The 12,703-nt window shown below is 62.8% G+C and overlaps 1 protein-coding gene across 1 annotated transcript in view; it reads left to right on the forward strand.

Moving 5' to 3' along the window:
- Nucleotides 1-5,065: 5,065 nt before the first annotated feature.
- SHANK3 (SH3 and multiple ankyrin repeat domains 3) overlaps nt 5,066-12,703 on the forward strand; it is a 200,030-nt gene continuing 192,392 nt past the window's right edge. Inside the window, exon 1 of the mRNA XM_048301897.1 lies at nt 5,066-5,134. Within this exon, the coding sequence (XP_048157854.1) occupies nt 5,066-5,134 (69 nt within the window). The remainder of the gene's footprint in view (nt 5,135-12,703) is intronic.

Raw genomic sequence — 12,703 nt, forward strand, 5'->3', positions numbered from 1 at the left:
CACGGACCCCACAGCTGGGCACTGACCCCAGAGCTGGGCACTGACCCCACGGACCCCAGAGCTGGGCACTGACCCCAGAGCCGGGCACTGACCCCACGGACCCCACAGCTGGGCACTGACCCCAGAGCCGGGCACTGACCCCACGGACCCCAGAGCTGGGCACTGACCCCAGAGCCGGGCACTGACCCCAGAGCCGGGCACTGACCCCACGGACCCCAGAGCTGGGCACTGACCCCAGAGCCGGGCACTGACCCCACGGACCCCAGAGCTGGGCACTGACCCCAGAGCCGGGCACTGACCCCACGGACCCCAGAGCTGGGCACTGACCCCAGAGCTGGACACGCCACACCCCGTGTCCCCCGCAGTCCCCCTGTGCCCCCCTGTCGTCGTCCCCTCTCGCTGTCCCGGTGCCTCGGGCTGTCCCCGCCGTGGCGGGCAGGCCGAGGGCGGTGTCCCGGCGGGGCCGGGTGTCCCTTCCTGGCAGGAAAGGGGCCGAGCTGCCGGAGCCGGGAGTTTCCTGCGGGATCGGCCCCGCGGGCGCCAGGAGCGGAGCGGCCGCCGGCGGAGCGGGGGCACCGCGCCAGGTACCGGCACCGGGGGGGTCCGGGGGGGGTCCGGGGGGGTCCGGCCGCACCCCGAGCGCGAGGTTGGGACCGGGACCACCGGAGCAGAGCCGCCCGGTGCCCCCCGCGGGGCTGGGGCGGTGCCGGTGCCGCGCCCCGGGGTCACCGGGCGGGTTGGCCCCGGAGCTCTGCGGGGTTCGGGGGGTTCGGGGGGCACCGCAAAGGGCCCGCTGCGGGACGCGCTGGAGGTCGGCGCTGCCCCCCCGGTCCCCCCCATGGCTCATCCCAGGGCTGGGGAGCGAATCCCCGGGCCGGGCGGGGGGGGGTGGGGGGGGGGGTGCTGGGGGACCCCGAGAACCGAGGGGGTTGGGGAAGCAGCACCGGGGGGCAGAGCAGCGGCGGCTCGGGGGGTACCGGGAGAGCCCCGCGGAGCCGCCGAAGTTTTCCGTGCGCCCGCCCCTTCCGTGCGCACCGGGCTGGCCGTTGCCATGACAACCCCTAAAACCGAGCCCCGCTGCCGGCGGCGGGGGCCGAGCTCGCGGGGGATCCGCCGTGCGCGCCGCTCCCGCCCGGCCCCGCCGCCGCCGCCCCCGCCCCGAGCCGCTCCCGCCCCGCTCCGCCGCCGGCGGCCGCCGCGGCGATGGTGGCTCGGGCCGCGCAGCCCCGCAGGTAACGGGAGCCACCGGCGAGCGCGGAGAGCTCGGGGGGTCGCGCTCGGGGGCTCCCGGGGGCGGCGCCGCGTGGGGAGCGCGGAGGCGGCCGTGGGATGCCGAAGGCAGCGGGGGCGGCGCGGGGCTCGGGATGCGCGGGGGAGGCGCGGGGGACGCGCCGGGCACGGGCCGTGGGTGCCCGCGGAGCGTTCCGCGGGTGGGTGCCCGGGATGGGCGGGGGGGAGATGGGGAGGGGGGGGGGGCGGCTGCGGGCTGGAGGCCAAGGCTCGGCATTCCAGGCTGGCAAACGGGGAGCTGGGAACGGGCAGCGAGGGCTGGGATGAGCCCCGGGCGCGTGGGATGCGAAGTGCGGCTGTTTCGGGGGAGAAAAAAAAAAAAAAAAAAAGAAGCCTGGGATCGGCAGGGAACGGGATGTGCTCGGGGTTTGCAGCGAGGAGAGCCGGAGCCGGGAATTTTTTTTTTTGGGGGAGGGGGGGGGGGGATTTGCCTGGGAATGGGAGCCGGCAGCTGGCGGAGGGTGCAGCGGAAGCGTTTGGGGTGGCGGGGGGGGGATTTCTGGCCGAGGCCTGGCGCTGATTTTGTGCCTTCCCCTTTTTGGGGTTTGTGTAGGATCGGGGGGATCCCCCCTCGCGGCTGTGCTCAGAGCCCCGGGTTTCTGCGTGTGGGAGAGCTCGAGTTGTGCCGGGAGTTCTCTCAGGGGGTGCTGGACAGCCCCGAGCGTGGGATTTATGGGATTCGTGGGATTTGTGGGGTTGTGTTCCTTTCTGGGCCTCAGCCGGTGAATTTGTTCAATCCTCAGCTGCTGGAAAAGTGAATTCGCCCCTCTCTGCTCTTCCTGTCCCGGGTTTGAGGAAGGAGATCCCAGAGCTGAGCAGGTGCAGGTCCCCTCTGGACCTCCCCTGGATAAACTTCCCTAAAAACTTCTGTCCTTCTGTCCCAGGAGTGACCCGTGGGTGGCGGAGGCAGCAAATTCCCCAAATTTCTCTTCGGAGCTGCTCTTACATAACTCGGAGAGCTCCTGGATGGGGCCGAGCTGGCCCTGCCAAGGGGGCGAGGCCAGAGGGGCACAAAAGCCACCAAGGAGGGGCCTTTTATTCCCGGAAAATTATCCTGGAATGCTTTGGCTGGAAGGGAGCTTAAAGCTCGCCCCGATCCATGGGCAGGGACACTTTTCCCCATCCCAGGTTGCTCCTCGAGCACTTCCAAGGATGGGGCACCGCTGTTATTTGGGCTTTTTTTCGTTGTTGCTGGACACCCTGTGAGCCCTAAATACCCCCTCAAATGGATAATTCCCGAATACTCTTAATATTTGGGAATTGCAGCATGGGTAACTCCCGGCCGAGCCGCCTGCGTTCGGCCCTGTGCCGGTCACTCGCGCTCTGGAGTGGCACAAAAACCCCCCCAAAAAAACCCCCCCGACCCCCCCCCCCAAAAGCGCTCCCAGACCCGAGCGGCCCCGCACTACACCGGGAAGGTTCTGCCGAGATTTCCAGCCCCTAAAAATTCCCAGCGCTGCCTCCCCCGCGCGGCTCCACGTGCGGGTGGCGAGGCACGTGTGGAGTGCGAGTGCGGGCTGGCGAGTGCGGGCTGGGGGCGGCCACGGCCGGGGGGGCTGCCCGGGCTGCTTCTCCCGTCTCCTGCATTCCAGGGAGGCAGCCTCGGCTCCTTTTCCTCTCTCCTGGATTCCAGGGATGCAGCCCGGGCTCCCTTTTCCCGTCTCCTGCATTCCAGGGAAGGAGCCCGGGCTCCCTTTTCCCATCTCCTGCATTCCAGGGAAGGAGCCCGGGCTCCTTTTCCCTCCTCTCCTGGATTCCAGGGATGCAGCCCGGGCTCCCTTTCTCCTTCCTCAGTATTCCAGGGAGGCAGCCTCGGCTCCTTTTCCCATCTCCTGCATTCCAGGGATGCAGCCCGGGCTCCTTTTCCTCCCTCCTGGATTCTAGGGATGCAGCCTTTTCCCATCTCCTGCATTCCAGGGAAGGAGCCCGGGCTCCCTTTCCCTCCTCTCCTGCATTCCAGAGAGGCAGCCTCTGCTCTCCCAGTATTCCAGGGATGCAGCCTCGGCTCCTTTTCCCATCTCCTGCATTCCAGGGAGGCAGCCTGGGCTCCCTTTCTCCTCCCTCAGTATTCCAGGGATGCAGCCCGGGCTCCTTTCCCTCTCTCCTGGATTCCAGGGATGCAGCCCGGGCTCCTTTCCCTCTCTCCTGGATTCCAGAGATGCAGCCCGGGCTCCTTTCCCTCTCTCCTGGATTCCAGGGATGCAGCCCGGGCTCCTTTCCCTCTCTCCTGGATTCCCGGGAGGCAGCCTCGGCTCCTTTTCCCATCTCTCAGTGCTCCACGGAAGCAGCCCGGGCTCCCTTTCCCATCTTTCAGTGTTCCAGGGGAGCATCTTGGACTCCCCCTTCTCCTCTCCCGGATTCCAGGGATGCAGCCTGTGCTTCTCTTCCCCTCTCTCCCTGTTCCAGGGGGAAAACCTGGGCTCCCTTTCCCATCTCTCAGCATTCCAGGGAAGCAGCCTGGGCTCCCCTTTCCCTCTCGCAGTGTTCCAAGGAGCAGCTTGGACTCCTCCTCTCCTCTCACAGTTTCCAGGGGAGCAGCCTGGGCTCCCATTCCCATCTCTCGGTGTTCCAGGGAAGCAGCCCGGGCTCCTTTCTCTCTCTCCTGCATCCCAGGGATGCAGCCCGGGCTCCCCTTCCCATCTTTCAGTATTCCAGGGGAGCATCTTGGACTCCCCCTTCCTCTCTCCTGCATTCCAGGGATGCAGCCCGGGCTCCTTTTCCTCCCTCCTGGATTCCAAGGAAGCAGCCCGGGCTCCTTTTCCTCCCTCCTGGATTCCAGGGAAGCAGCCCGGGCTCCTTTTCCTCCCTCCTGGATTCCAAGGAAGCAGCCCGGGCTCCTTTTCCTCCCTCCTGGATTCCAAGGAAGCAGCCCGGGCTCCTTTTCCTCCCTCCTGGATTCCAGGGAAGCAGCCCGGGCTCCTTTTCTTCCCTCCTGGATTCCAGGGAAGCAGCCCGGGCTCCTTTTCCTCCCTCCTGGATTCCAAGGATGCAGCCCGGGCTCCTTTTCCTCCCTCCTGGATTCCAGGGAAGCAGCCCGGGCTCCTTTTCCTCCCTCCTGGATTCCAGGGAAGCAGCCCGGGCTCCTTTTCCTCCCTCCTGGATTCCAAGGAAGCAGCCCGGGCTCCTTTTCCTCCCTCCTGGATTCCAAGGAAGCAGCCCGGGCTCCTTTTCCTCTCTCCCAGCGTTCCAGGGGGAAATCCTGGGCTCCCTTTCCCCTCTCTCGGTGTTCCGGGCTCCTTTTCCCCTCTCTCCTGTATTCCAGGGAAGCATCACGGCCTCCCCTTCCCCTTTTCCCTCCTTCCAGGGGGCTGCCTGGAACTCCCCTTCCCCTCTCCCAGTATTCCAGAGGGGAATTCTCTTCTCCCCCTCCCCTCTCCGGCTGTGGTGGGATTTGGGGTGGAACGGAGCTCCCGGGACAGGGATTCGTGGGCAGCGGGAATGAGGCGCTGGGGCTGCTCCTGGGTTTTCCAGGGAAAAGCCGCGGCTGGAGGGTCCTTGTCGGCGCTCCGGCTTGTGGGGTGGGATTCCCTGGATTCCCTGAATCCTCTCGGAACTGGAGCACAAGGAAATGATCCCCTCCTCTTCTCCTCTTCCTGCCTCCGTGCCCATGTGGGATGTGCTGCTCCAGTTTTCCTGTGGCTCCAGGACCACGAGGAGCTGTGGGATGCAGTGGGGGACCCCCGGATTGGAATTCCCTGAATTCCCTGACTCCCCTGAATTCCCTCAAAGCCGGGGCACAGGAAAAGGGTCCCCTCCTCTTCCTGCCTCCGTGCCCATGTGGGATGTGCTGCTCCAGCTCTTCCCGTGGCCCCAGGACCACAAGAAAAAGGAGCTGTCGGATGCAGTGGGGGCTTGTGGGGTGGAATTCCCTGAATTCCCTGAATTCCCTGACTCCCTTGAATTCCCTGACTCTCCTGAATTCCCTGACTCCCCTGACTCCCCTAAATTCCCTGACTCCCCTGACTCCCTTGAATTCCCTGACTCCCCTGACTCCTCTGACTCCCTTGAATTCCCTGACTCCCCTGAATTCCCTGAATCCCCTGATCCCCGAATCCCCTGACTCCCCTGAATTCCCTGACTCCCCTGAATCCCCTGAATTCCCTGACTCCCCTGAATTCCCTGACTCTCCTGAATCCCCTGAATTCCCTGACTCCCCTGAATTCCCTGACTCCCCTGAATCCCCTGAATTCCCTGAATCCCCTGAATCCCCTGAATTCCCTGACTCCCCTGACTCCCTTGAATTCCCTGACTCCCCTGACTCCTCTGACTCCCTTGAATTCCCTGACTCCCCTGAATTCCCTGAATCCCCTGATCCCCGAATCCCCTGACTCCCCTGAATTCCCTGACTCCCTTGAATTCCCTGACTCCCCTGAATCCCCTGAATTCCCTGACTCCCCTGAATTCCCTGAATCCCCTAAGTTCCTGACTCCCCTGACTCTCCTGAATTCCCTGACTCCCCTGACTCCCCTAAATTCCCTGACTCCCCTGACTCCCTTGAATTCCCTGACTCCCCTGAATTCCCTGAATCCCCTGATCCCCGAATCCCCTGACTCCCCTGAATTCCCTGACTCCCTTGAATTCCCTGACTCCCCTGAATCCTCTGAATTCCCTGACTCCCCTGAATTCCCTGACTCCCCTGAATCCCCTGAATCCCCTGACTCCCCTGAATTCCCTGAATCCCCTGACTCCCCTGAATTCCCTGACTCCCTTGAATTCCCTGACTCCCCTGAATTCCCTAAATCCCCTGATCCCCGAATCCCCTGACTCCCCTGAATTCCCTGACTCCCTTGAATTCCCTGACTCCCCTGAATCCCCTGAATTCCCTGACTCCCCTGAATTCCCTGACTCCCCTGAATCCCCTGAATCCCCTGACTCCCCTGAATTCCCTGGCTCCCTTGAATTCCCTGACTCCCCTGAATTCCCTAAATCCCCTGATCCCCGAATCCCCTGACTCCCCCTGAATTCCCTGGATCTCTTCAGAGCTGGAGCACAGGGAAAGGATCCCCTCCTCCACCTGCTCCATGCCCATGCGGGATGTGCTGCTCCAGCTCTTCCCGTGGCCCCAGGACCAGGAGGAGCTGTGGGATGCAGTGGGGGACCCCCGGCTTGGAATCCCCCGAATTCCCTGACTCCCCTGACTCCCCTGAATTCCCTGAATTCCCTGAAGCCCCCGAATTCCCTCAAAGCCTGGGCACAGGGAAAGGATCCCCTCCTCTTCCTGCCTCCGTGCCCATGTGGGATGTGCTGCTCCAGTTTTCCTGTGGCCCCAGGACCAGGAGGAGCTGTGGGATGCAGTGGGGACCCCTGGAGTGGAATTCCCTGAATTCCCTGAATCCCCTGACTCCCCTGAATTCCCTGACTCCCCTGAATTCCCTGAATCCCCTGACTCCCCTGAATTCCCTGACTCCCCTGAATTCCCTGAATCCCCTGATCCCCGAATCCCCTGACTCCCCCTGAATTCCCTGGATCTCTTCAGAGCTGGAGCACAGGGAAAGGATCCCCTCCTCCACCTGCTCCATGCCCTTGCGGGATGTGCTGCTCCAGCTCTTCCCGTGGCCCCAGGACCAGGAGGAGCCGTGGGGACCCCTGGATTGGAATCCCCCAAATCCCCCGAACCCCCCGAATTCCCTGAATTCCCTGCATCCCCCCTGGCACGGCAGAGCTGGAGCAGGGGAGGCCATGCAGCTAAAAGGAGCACAAAGAGTAAATTGCCATCATCCCACTCCCGAGGCAGCTGAGCTCTGTCACTGTGACAACGGGCACGGGCTCCGGTGCCGGGGGGGCTCCGCTCCGTGCCAGCGTGGGAAGGGGAGGCGGCTCCGGCTTCGTGTCCCTCAGCTGGGGCAGGGGTGCCACGCCTGGGGACAGAGGGTGGCAGAGGGTGGAAGCTGGTGGCAGAGGGTGGCAGAGGGTGGCAGAGGGTAGAAGCTGGTGGCAGAGGGTGGCAGAGGGTGGCAGAGGGTGGCAGCGGGTGGAAGCTGGTGGCAGAGGGTGGCAGAGGGTGGCAGAGGGTGAAAGCTGGTGGCAGAGGGTGGCAGAGGGTGGCAGAGGGTGGCAGAGGGTGGCAGAGGGTGGAAGCTGGTGGCAGAGGGTGGAAGCTGGTGGCAGAGGGTGGCAGAGGGTGGCAGAGGGTGGCAGAGGGTGGAAGCTGGTGGCAGTGGGTGGCAGAGGGTGGCAGCGGGTGGCAGAGGGTGGCAGAGGGTGGAAGCTGGTGGCAGAGGGTGGCAGAGGGTGGCAGAGGGTGGAAGCTGGTGGCAGCGGGTGGCAAATGGTGGCAGTGAGTGGCAGGCCTGGTGGCAGCGGGTGGCAGCGGGTGGCAGAGGGTGGCAGTGAGTGCCAGGCCTGGGGGCAGAGGGTGGCAGCGGGTGGAAGCTGGCGGCAGGAGGTGGCTGTGGATGGCAGAGTGGCAGTGGGTGGCAGCGGGTGGCAGCGGGTGGCAGCGGGTGGCAGCGGGTGACAAATGGTGGCAGTGAGTGGCAGGCCTGGTGGCAGTGGGTGGCAGACGGTGGCAGCTGGTGGCAGGCCTGGTGGCAGAGGGTGGCAGAGGGTGGCAGAGGGTGAAAGCTGGTGGCAGAGGGTGGCAGGCCTGGTGGCAGAGGGTGGCAGAGGGTGGCAGGCCTGGTGGCAGCGGGTAACAACTGGTGGCAGAGGGTGACAACCAGTGGCAGTGGGTGGCAGAGGGTCACAGCACCTGGTGGCAGGACGTGGCTGTGGGTGGCAGAGGGTGGCAGCGGGTGGCAGTGAGTGGCAGCAGGTGGCAGGCCTGGTGGCAGCAGGTAACAACTGGTGGCAGTGGGTGGCAGTGAGTGGCAGCGGGTGGCAGAGGGTCACAGCTGGTGGCAGGACGTGGCTGTGGGTGGCAGCGGGTGGCAGTGAGTGGCAGAGGGTCACAGCTGGTGGCAGTGAGTGGCAGCGGGTGGCAGCGGGTGGCAGTGAGTGGCAGCAGGTGGCAGGCCTGGTGGCAGCGGGTGGCAGCAGGGCCAGGGTGGCAGCTGGCGCTGGGGACAGCGGGGACGGGCACCGGGGTAACCCGAGAGCAGCGGCGGCAGCGCGTTCCTGTCTCGTGAATTATTGAGGGCCCCTCGCCGGGGGCAGCTCGGTGGCACCGGGGGCGGCCCTGGCGCGGGACTCGGGGACAAACGGGGACGGGCAGAGCCCGGGGGGTGGCAGGGGAGCGGTGCCAGGGCTGGGATCCCCCCGATGGGCGCCCCACAAACGCCTCTTGCACCCCGAGCTGGGGTGGGGGGTCACGGTCCCGCCCAGCCTTGGGTGGAGAGGGCTGGTGCTTTGGGGTGCTCCGTCCCGGAATCCTGGAGTCCCAGATTCCCCAAATCCCAGAACCCCAGAATCCCACAATCGTGAATTCCAGAACCACAGAATCCAGAATCCCAAATCCCAGAACTCCAGAACCTGAGAATCCCAGAGCCCCAAATCCCAGAACCCCAGAATCCCCAAATCGCAGAATCCCAGAATCCTAGAATCCCGAATTCCAGAATCCCAGAACTCCAGAATCCCAAATCCCAGAACCCCAGAATCCCAGAGCCCCAAATCCCAGAACCCCAGAATCCTGAATCCCAGAACTCCAGAACCTGAGAATCCCAGAGCCCCAAATCCCAGAACCCCAGAATCCTGAATCCCAGAACTCCAGAATCCACAAATCTCAGAATCACAGAATCTGAGAATCCCGAATTCCAGAATCCCAGAACTCCAGAACCCAAGAACCTGAGAATCCCAGAAAGCAGAACCACAGAATCCCACAATCCTGAATTCCGGAACCCAAAATCCCAGAGCTCCAGAATCCCATGATCCCATATCCCAGAACCCCAGAGCTCCAGAAACTCTGAACTCCAGAATCCCATAACCCAGAATCCCAGATTCTGGAACCCCAGAGATCCAGAATCCCATAACCCAGAATCCCAGATTCCAGAACCCCAGAGCTCCAGAACCTCTGAATCCCAGATCCCAGAACCCCAGAGATCCAGAATCCCATAACCCAGAATCCCAGATCCCAGAACCCCAGAATCCCAGAGCTCCAGAATCCCAGAATCCCAGAATCCTGAATCCCAGAATTATTTCAGTTGGAAAAGCCCTCCAAGGCCACTGAGTCCCAGCTGTGCCCGATGCCCACCTTGTCCCCAGCCCAGAGCCCTCAGTGCCACCTCCAGGAATTCCTTGGCCACCTCCAGGGATGGGCACTCCAAAGCTCCCTGGGAATCCCATTCCAACGCCAACGGAATTTTCAAAGAGACTTTGTAGGATTTGCCTTTGGTGCCGGGCACCCCAAAACCCCCAAAAGGTGCAGTTTGGGATCTGGGCCGGCTCCCTTGGCAAGGGCTGCCATTCCTGCCTTTTTTCAGGAATGATTTCAACTTCCAGGCCTGGATTCCTCTGCTTTTTCTGGAAATCCTCAGGGGAGTGGGAAGAATGGCCGGAAGCGCCGTTGTTCCCTCCTGGAGGAAACGCTCGCCGGCAGCGCTGCCCAGGGCCCTTCCCGGCCCCGCAGCCGCGGCCTTGGAATATTTCCCGGCTGGAAAAGGGACACTACAGCTCCCGGTGAGCCCGGGAATCCAGGATGGGGGCTGTGGTGTTTCCTGATCCTTTATGGGGTGGAGGATCCCGTTGGGATGGGAGATCCCGGAGCCCTGAGCTGGCCTTGGGGACAGCGCGGAGCACTGGGGCAGCGCCAGGCGGTGCCAATTTGGCCGGATCCATGGATGAGTTTGGTTTGCCCAGGTTTTCCCAAACATGGAAAAACTGGGTCTGGGGTTTTTTTTTTGGGAATTTCCTGTATTTCCAGAGCTGCTGGAATGGCGTTGTCCCTTTTTTGGGGTCCTCAGAGGGGGCAGAAGTGGGAGTGGGATGGGAACGAGGCTCCTGTGGCTCCAGGATCCTTTGGAATGTGAGGGTCGGGATGGGAACGAGGCTCCTGTGGCTCCAGGATCCTTTGGAATGTGAGGGTTGGGATGGGAACGAGGCTCCTGTGGCTCCAGGATCTTTGGGAATGTGAGGGTCGGGATGGGAATGAGGCTCCTGGGGCTCCAGGATCTTTGGGAATGTGAGGGTTGGGATGGGAACGAGGCTCCTGGGGCTCCAGGATCCTTTGGAATGTGAGGGTTGGGATGGGAACGAGGCTCCTGTGGCTCCAGGATCTTTGGGAATGTGAGGGTTGGGATCCTGGAGGCTGCAGCCTCAACTCATCCCGGATTTTCTGCATAATTCATTCCCTGTGCCGGGTGTAATTTATCAGGGCCTGTAATAAATCCAGGAATCTTCTCCCGCCCCTTCTCGAGCCTCGGGAATAGACGCTCCCATTATCCGCATTCCGTTTCTCTCCGGAGCCTCTTCCCGGCGCCTCTGGAACCGCTGGATGTGCATTCCCAGCGCTGGAATTCCCCGTGAGGGCTGAGGAGGTCGGGATGGGACACGGAGAGCAGGAAAAACCCTCCCGGTGCTGGGGTCACCTCCGGAGGCCCCCTGGGGGTGGCTCATCCCCAGGAACCTCGGGATCAGGCTGGGAATTCTCTCCTTGGAGCTTCCTGCGAGGCAGGGAAGTGTTTCCTCTGCTCGCTGTGAGATCCCACGGGATTTTCCGCTGCCGGAGGAAAGGAGCGGCGGCATCACCTCCTCAGGATGTCACGGCTCTTATCTCATCCTCCTCTCATTTATCTCCTTCCACGGCCGCGATTCCGCCTTTTCCTCCCCCTTCCCGCGGGTTTTCCTCGCCCTTGGGCCGCTCTTCCCTCCCGTTGCGGATTTGTGTTTTATGGAAAGCGCCGGAGCTCGGCCCTGCTTTGGGCTGGGAGGGTTGCTGGGCTGAAAATCCGGGATTTTGGGGATGTGCCCGGGTGGGAAGGCGGCTGTGGGGGTGGTTTCCCTCATCCCTGTGCCCGGATTTGCTCGGGAAGCTTTGATGTCCCCGCAGGCACAGCATTCCCATGGATATTCCCGGGAAAGGCCAGCAGGGACTCTCAGGGCCGCTTTCTGTAGGTCCTACACAAACCCCAGAACTCCAGATTCCCAGAATCCCATGATCCCATATCCCAGAACGCCAGAGCTCCAGAATCCCAGAATCCCATGATCCCAGAATCCTGAATCCCAGAATCCCAGAATTATTTCAGTTGGAAAAGCCCTCCAAGGCCACCGAGTCCCAGCTGTGCCCGATGCCCACCTTGTCCCCAGCCCAGAGCCCTGAGTGCCACCTCCAGGAATTCCTTGGCCACCTCCAGGGATGGGCACTCCAAAGCTCCCTGGGAATCCCATTCCCACGCCAACGGAATTTTCATGCCGGGATTCGCCCTCCAGAAGAACCAAGAGACTTTGTGGGATTTGCCTTTGGTGCTGGGCACCCCAAACCCCCCCAAAAGGTGCAGTTTGGGTTCCCTGTTCCCAAAAGCGTCCCCTGAGCTCATCCAGCAGCTGACAGCGGCACCTGTGTCCGGAGCAATCCCGCTCCGGCCCCTCGGGAATTTCTCCAGCGGCATTTTCCACACGAGCTGCGACTTTTCCAGGTGCAGGAAACCTTGGGAAGCATTCCCAGGCCACGGGCCGGTCGCCCATGTGGCGCTCCAGGAGTTTTTGGGACACAAAGGGCACCCTGGGCAGGGCCCTTTTCCCCCTTTTTCCCCCCCTTTTCCCCCCCTTCCCGGCTCCCAGCAGCTGCGGCGCTCCGAGAATTCCCAAGCCATGCATTTTTAATTCCCGACAAGCCAGCAGCCATTTCAGCCGCTCACCGGAGCGCAGCAGGGCCCCTTCCCGGTGAGCAGGGGCTCCATGGATGCACCGTTCCCATTCCCTGGATGCTCTTCCCGAATTCCCGGATTTCCCGGATTTCCCGAATTTCCCGGATTTAGCCGGGCGCTCGCAGTGGCGGCAGCTGGAGGTGGGCGCTGGCCCCGAGGAGGGAGGGAAGGGGTGACCCCGCGTGGGGGTGACATTTAGGGCTGGTGGCACCTAAAGGGGGGCTGGGAATGATCCCGGGAAGCGGCCGGGACACGGGATGGGAGAGGGAGACGGGGGGGAAAGAGCTGGAGGATCCCAGCGATCCAGGGTGGGAAAAGTGCTGGAAAACCCCATTGATCCAGGGTGGGAGAGGTGGAGGATCCCAGTGATCCAGGGTGGATTGGTGCTGGAGGATCCCACTGACCTGAGATGAGAGGGGTTCTGGAGGATCCCAGTGATCCCACGTGGGAAAAGTGCTGGAAAAACCCCATTAATCCAGGGTGGGAAAGATCTGGAGGAACCCATTGATCCAGGGTGGGAGAGGTGGAGGATCCCAGTGATCCAGGGTGGGAGAGGTGGAGTATCCCAGTGATCCAGGGTGGATTGGTGCTGGAGGATCCCACTGACCTGAGATGAGAGGGGTTCTGGAGGATCCCAGTGATCCCACGTGGGAAAAGTGCTGGAAAAACCCCAT

Source organism: Corvus hawaiiensis, chromosome 4, assembly GCF_020740725.1.
Source record: "Corvus hawaiiensis isolate bCorHaw1 chromosome 4, bCorHaw1.pri.cur, whole genome shotgun sequence".
Lineage (NCBI taxonomy): Eukaryota > Metazoa > Chordata > Aves > Passeriformes > Corvidae > Corvus > Corvus hawaiiensis.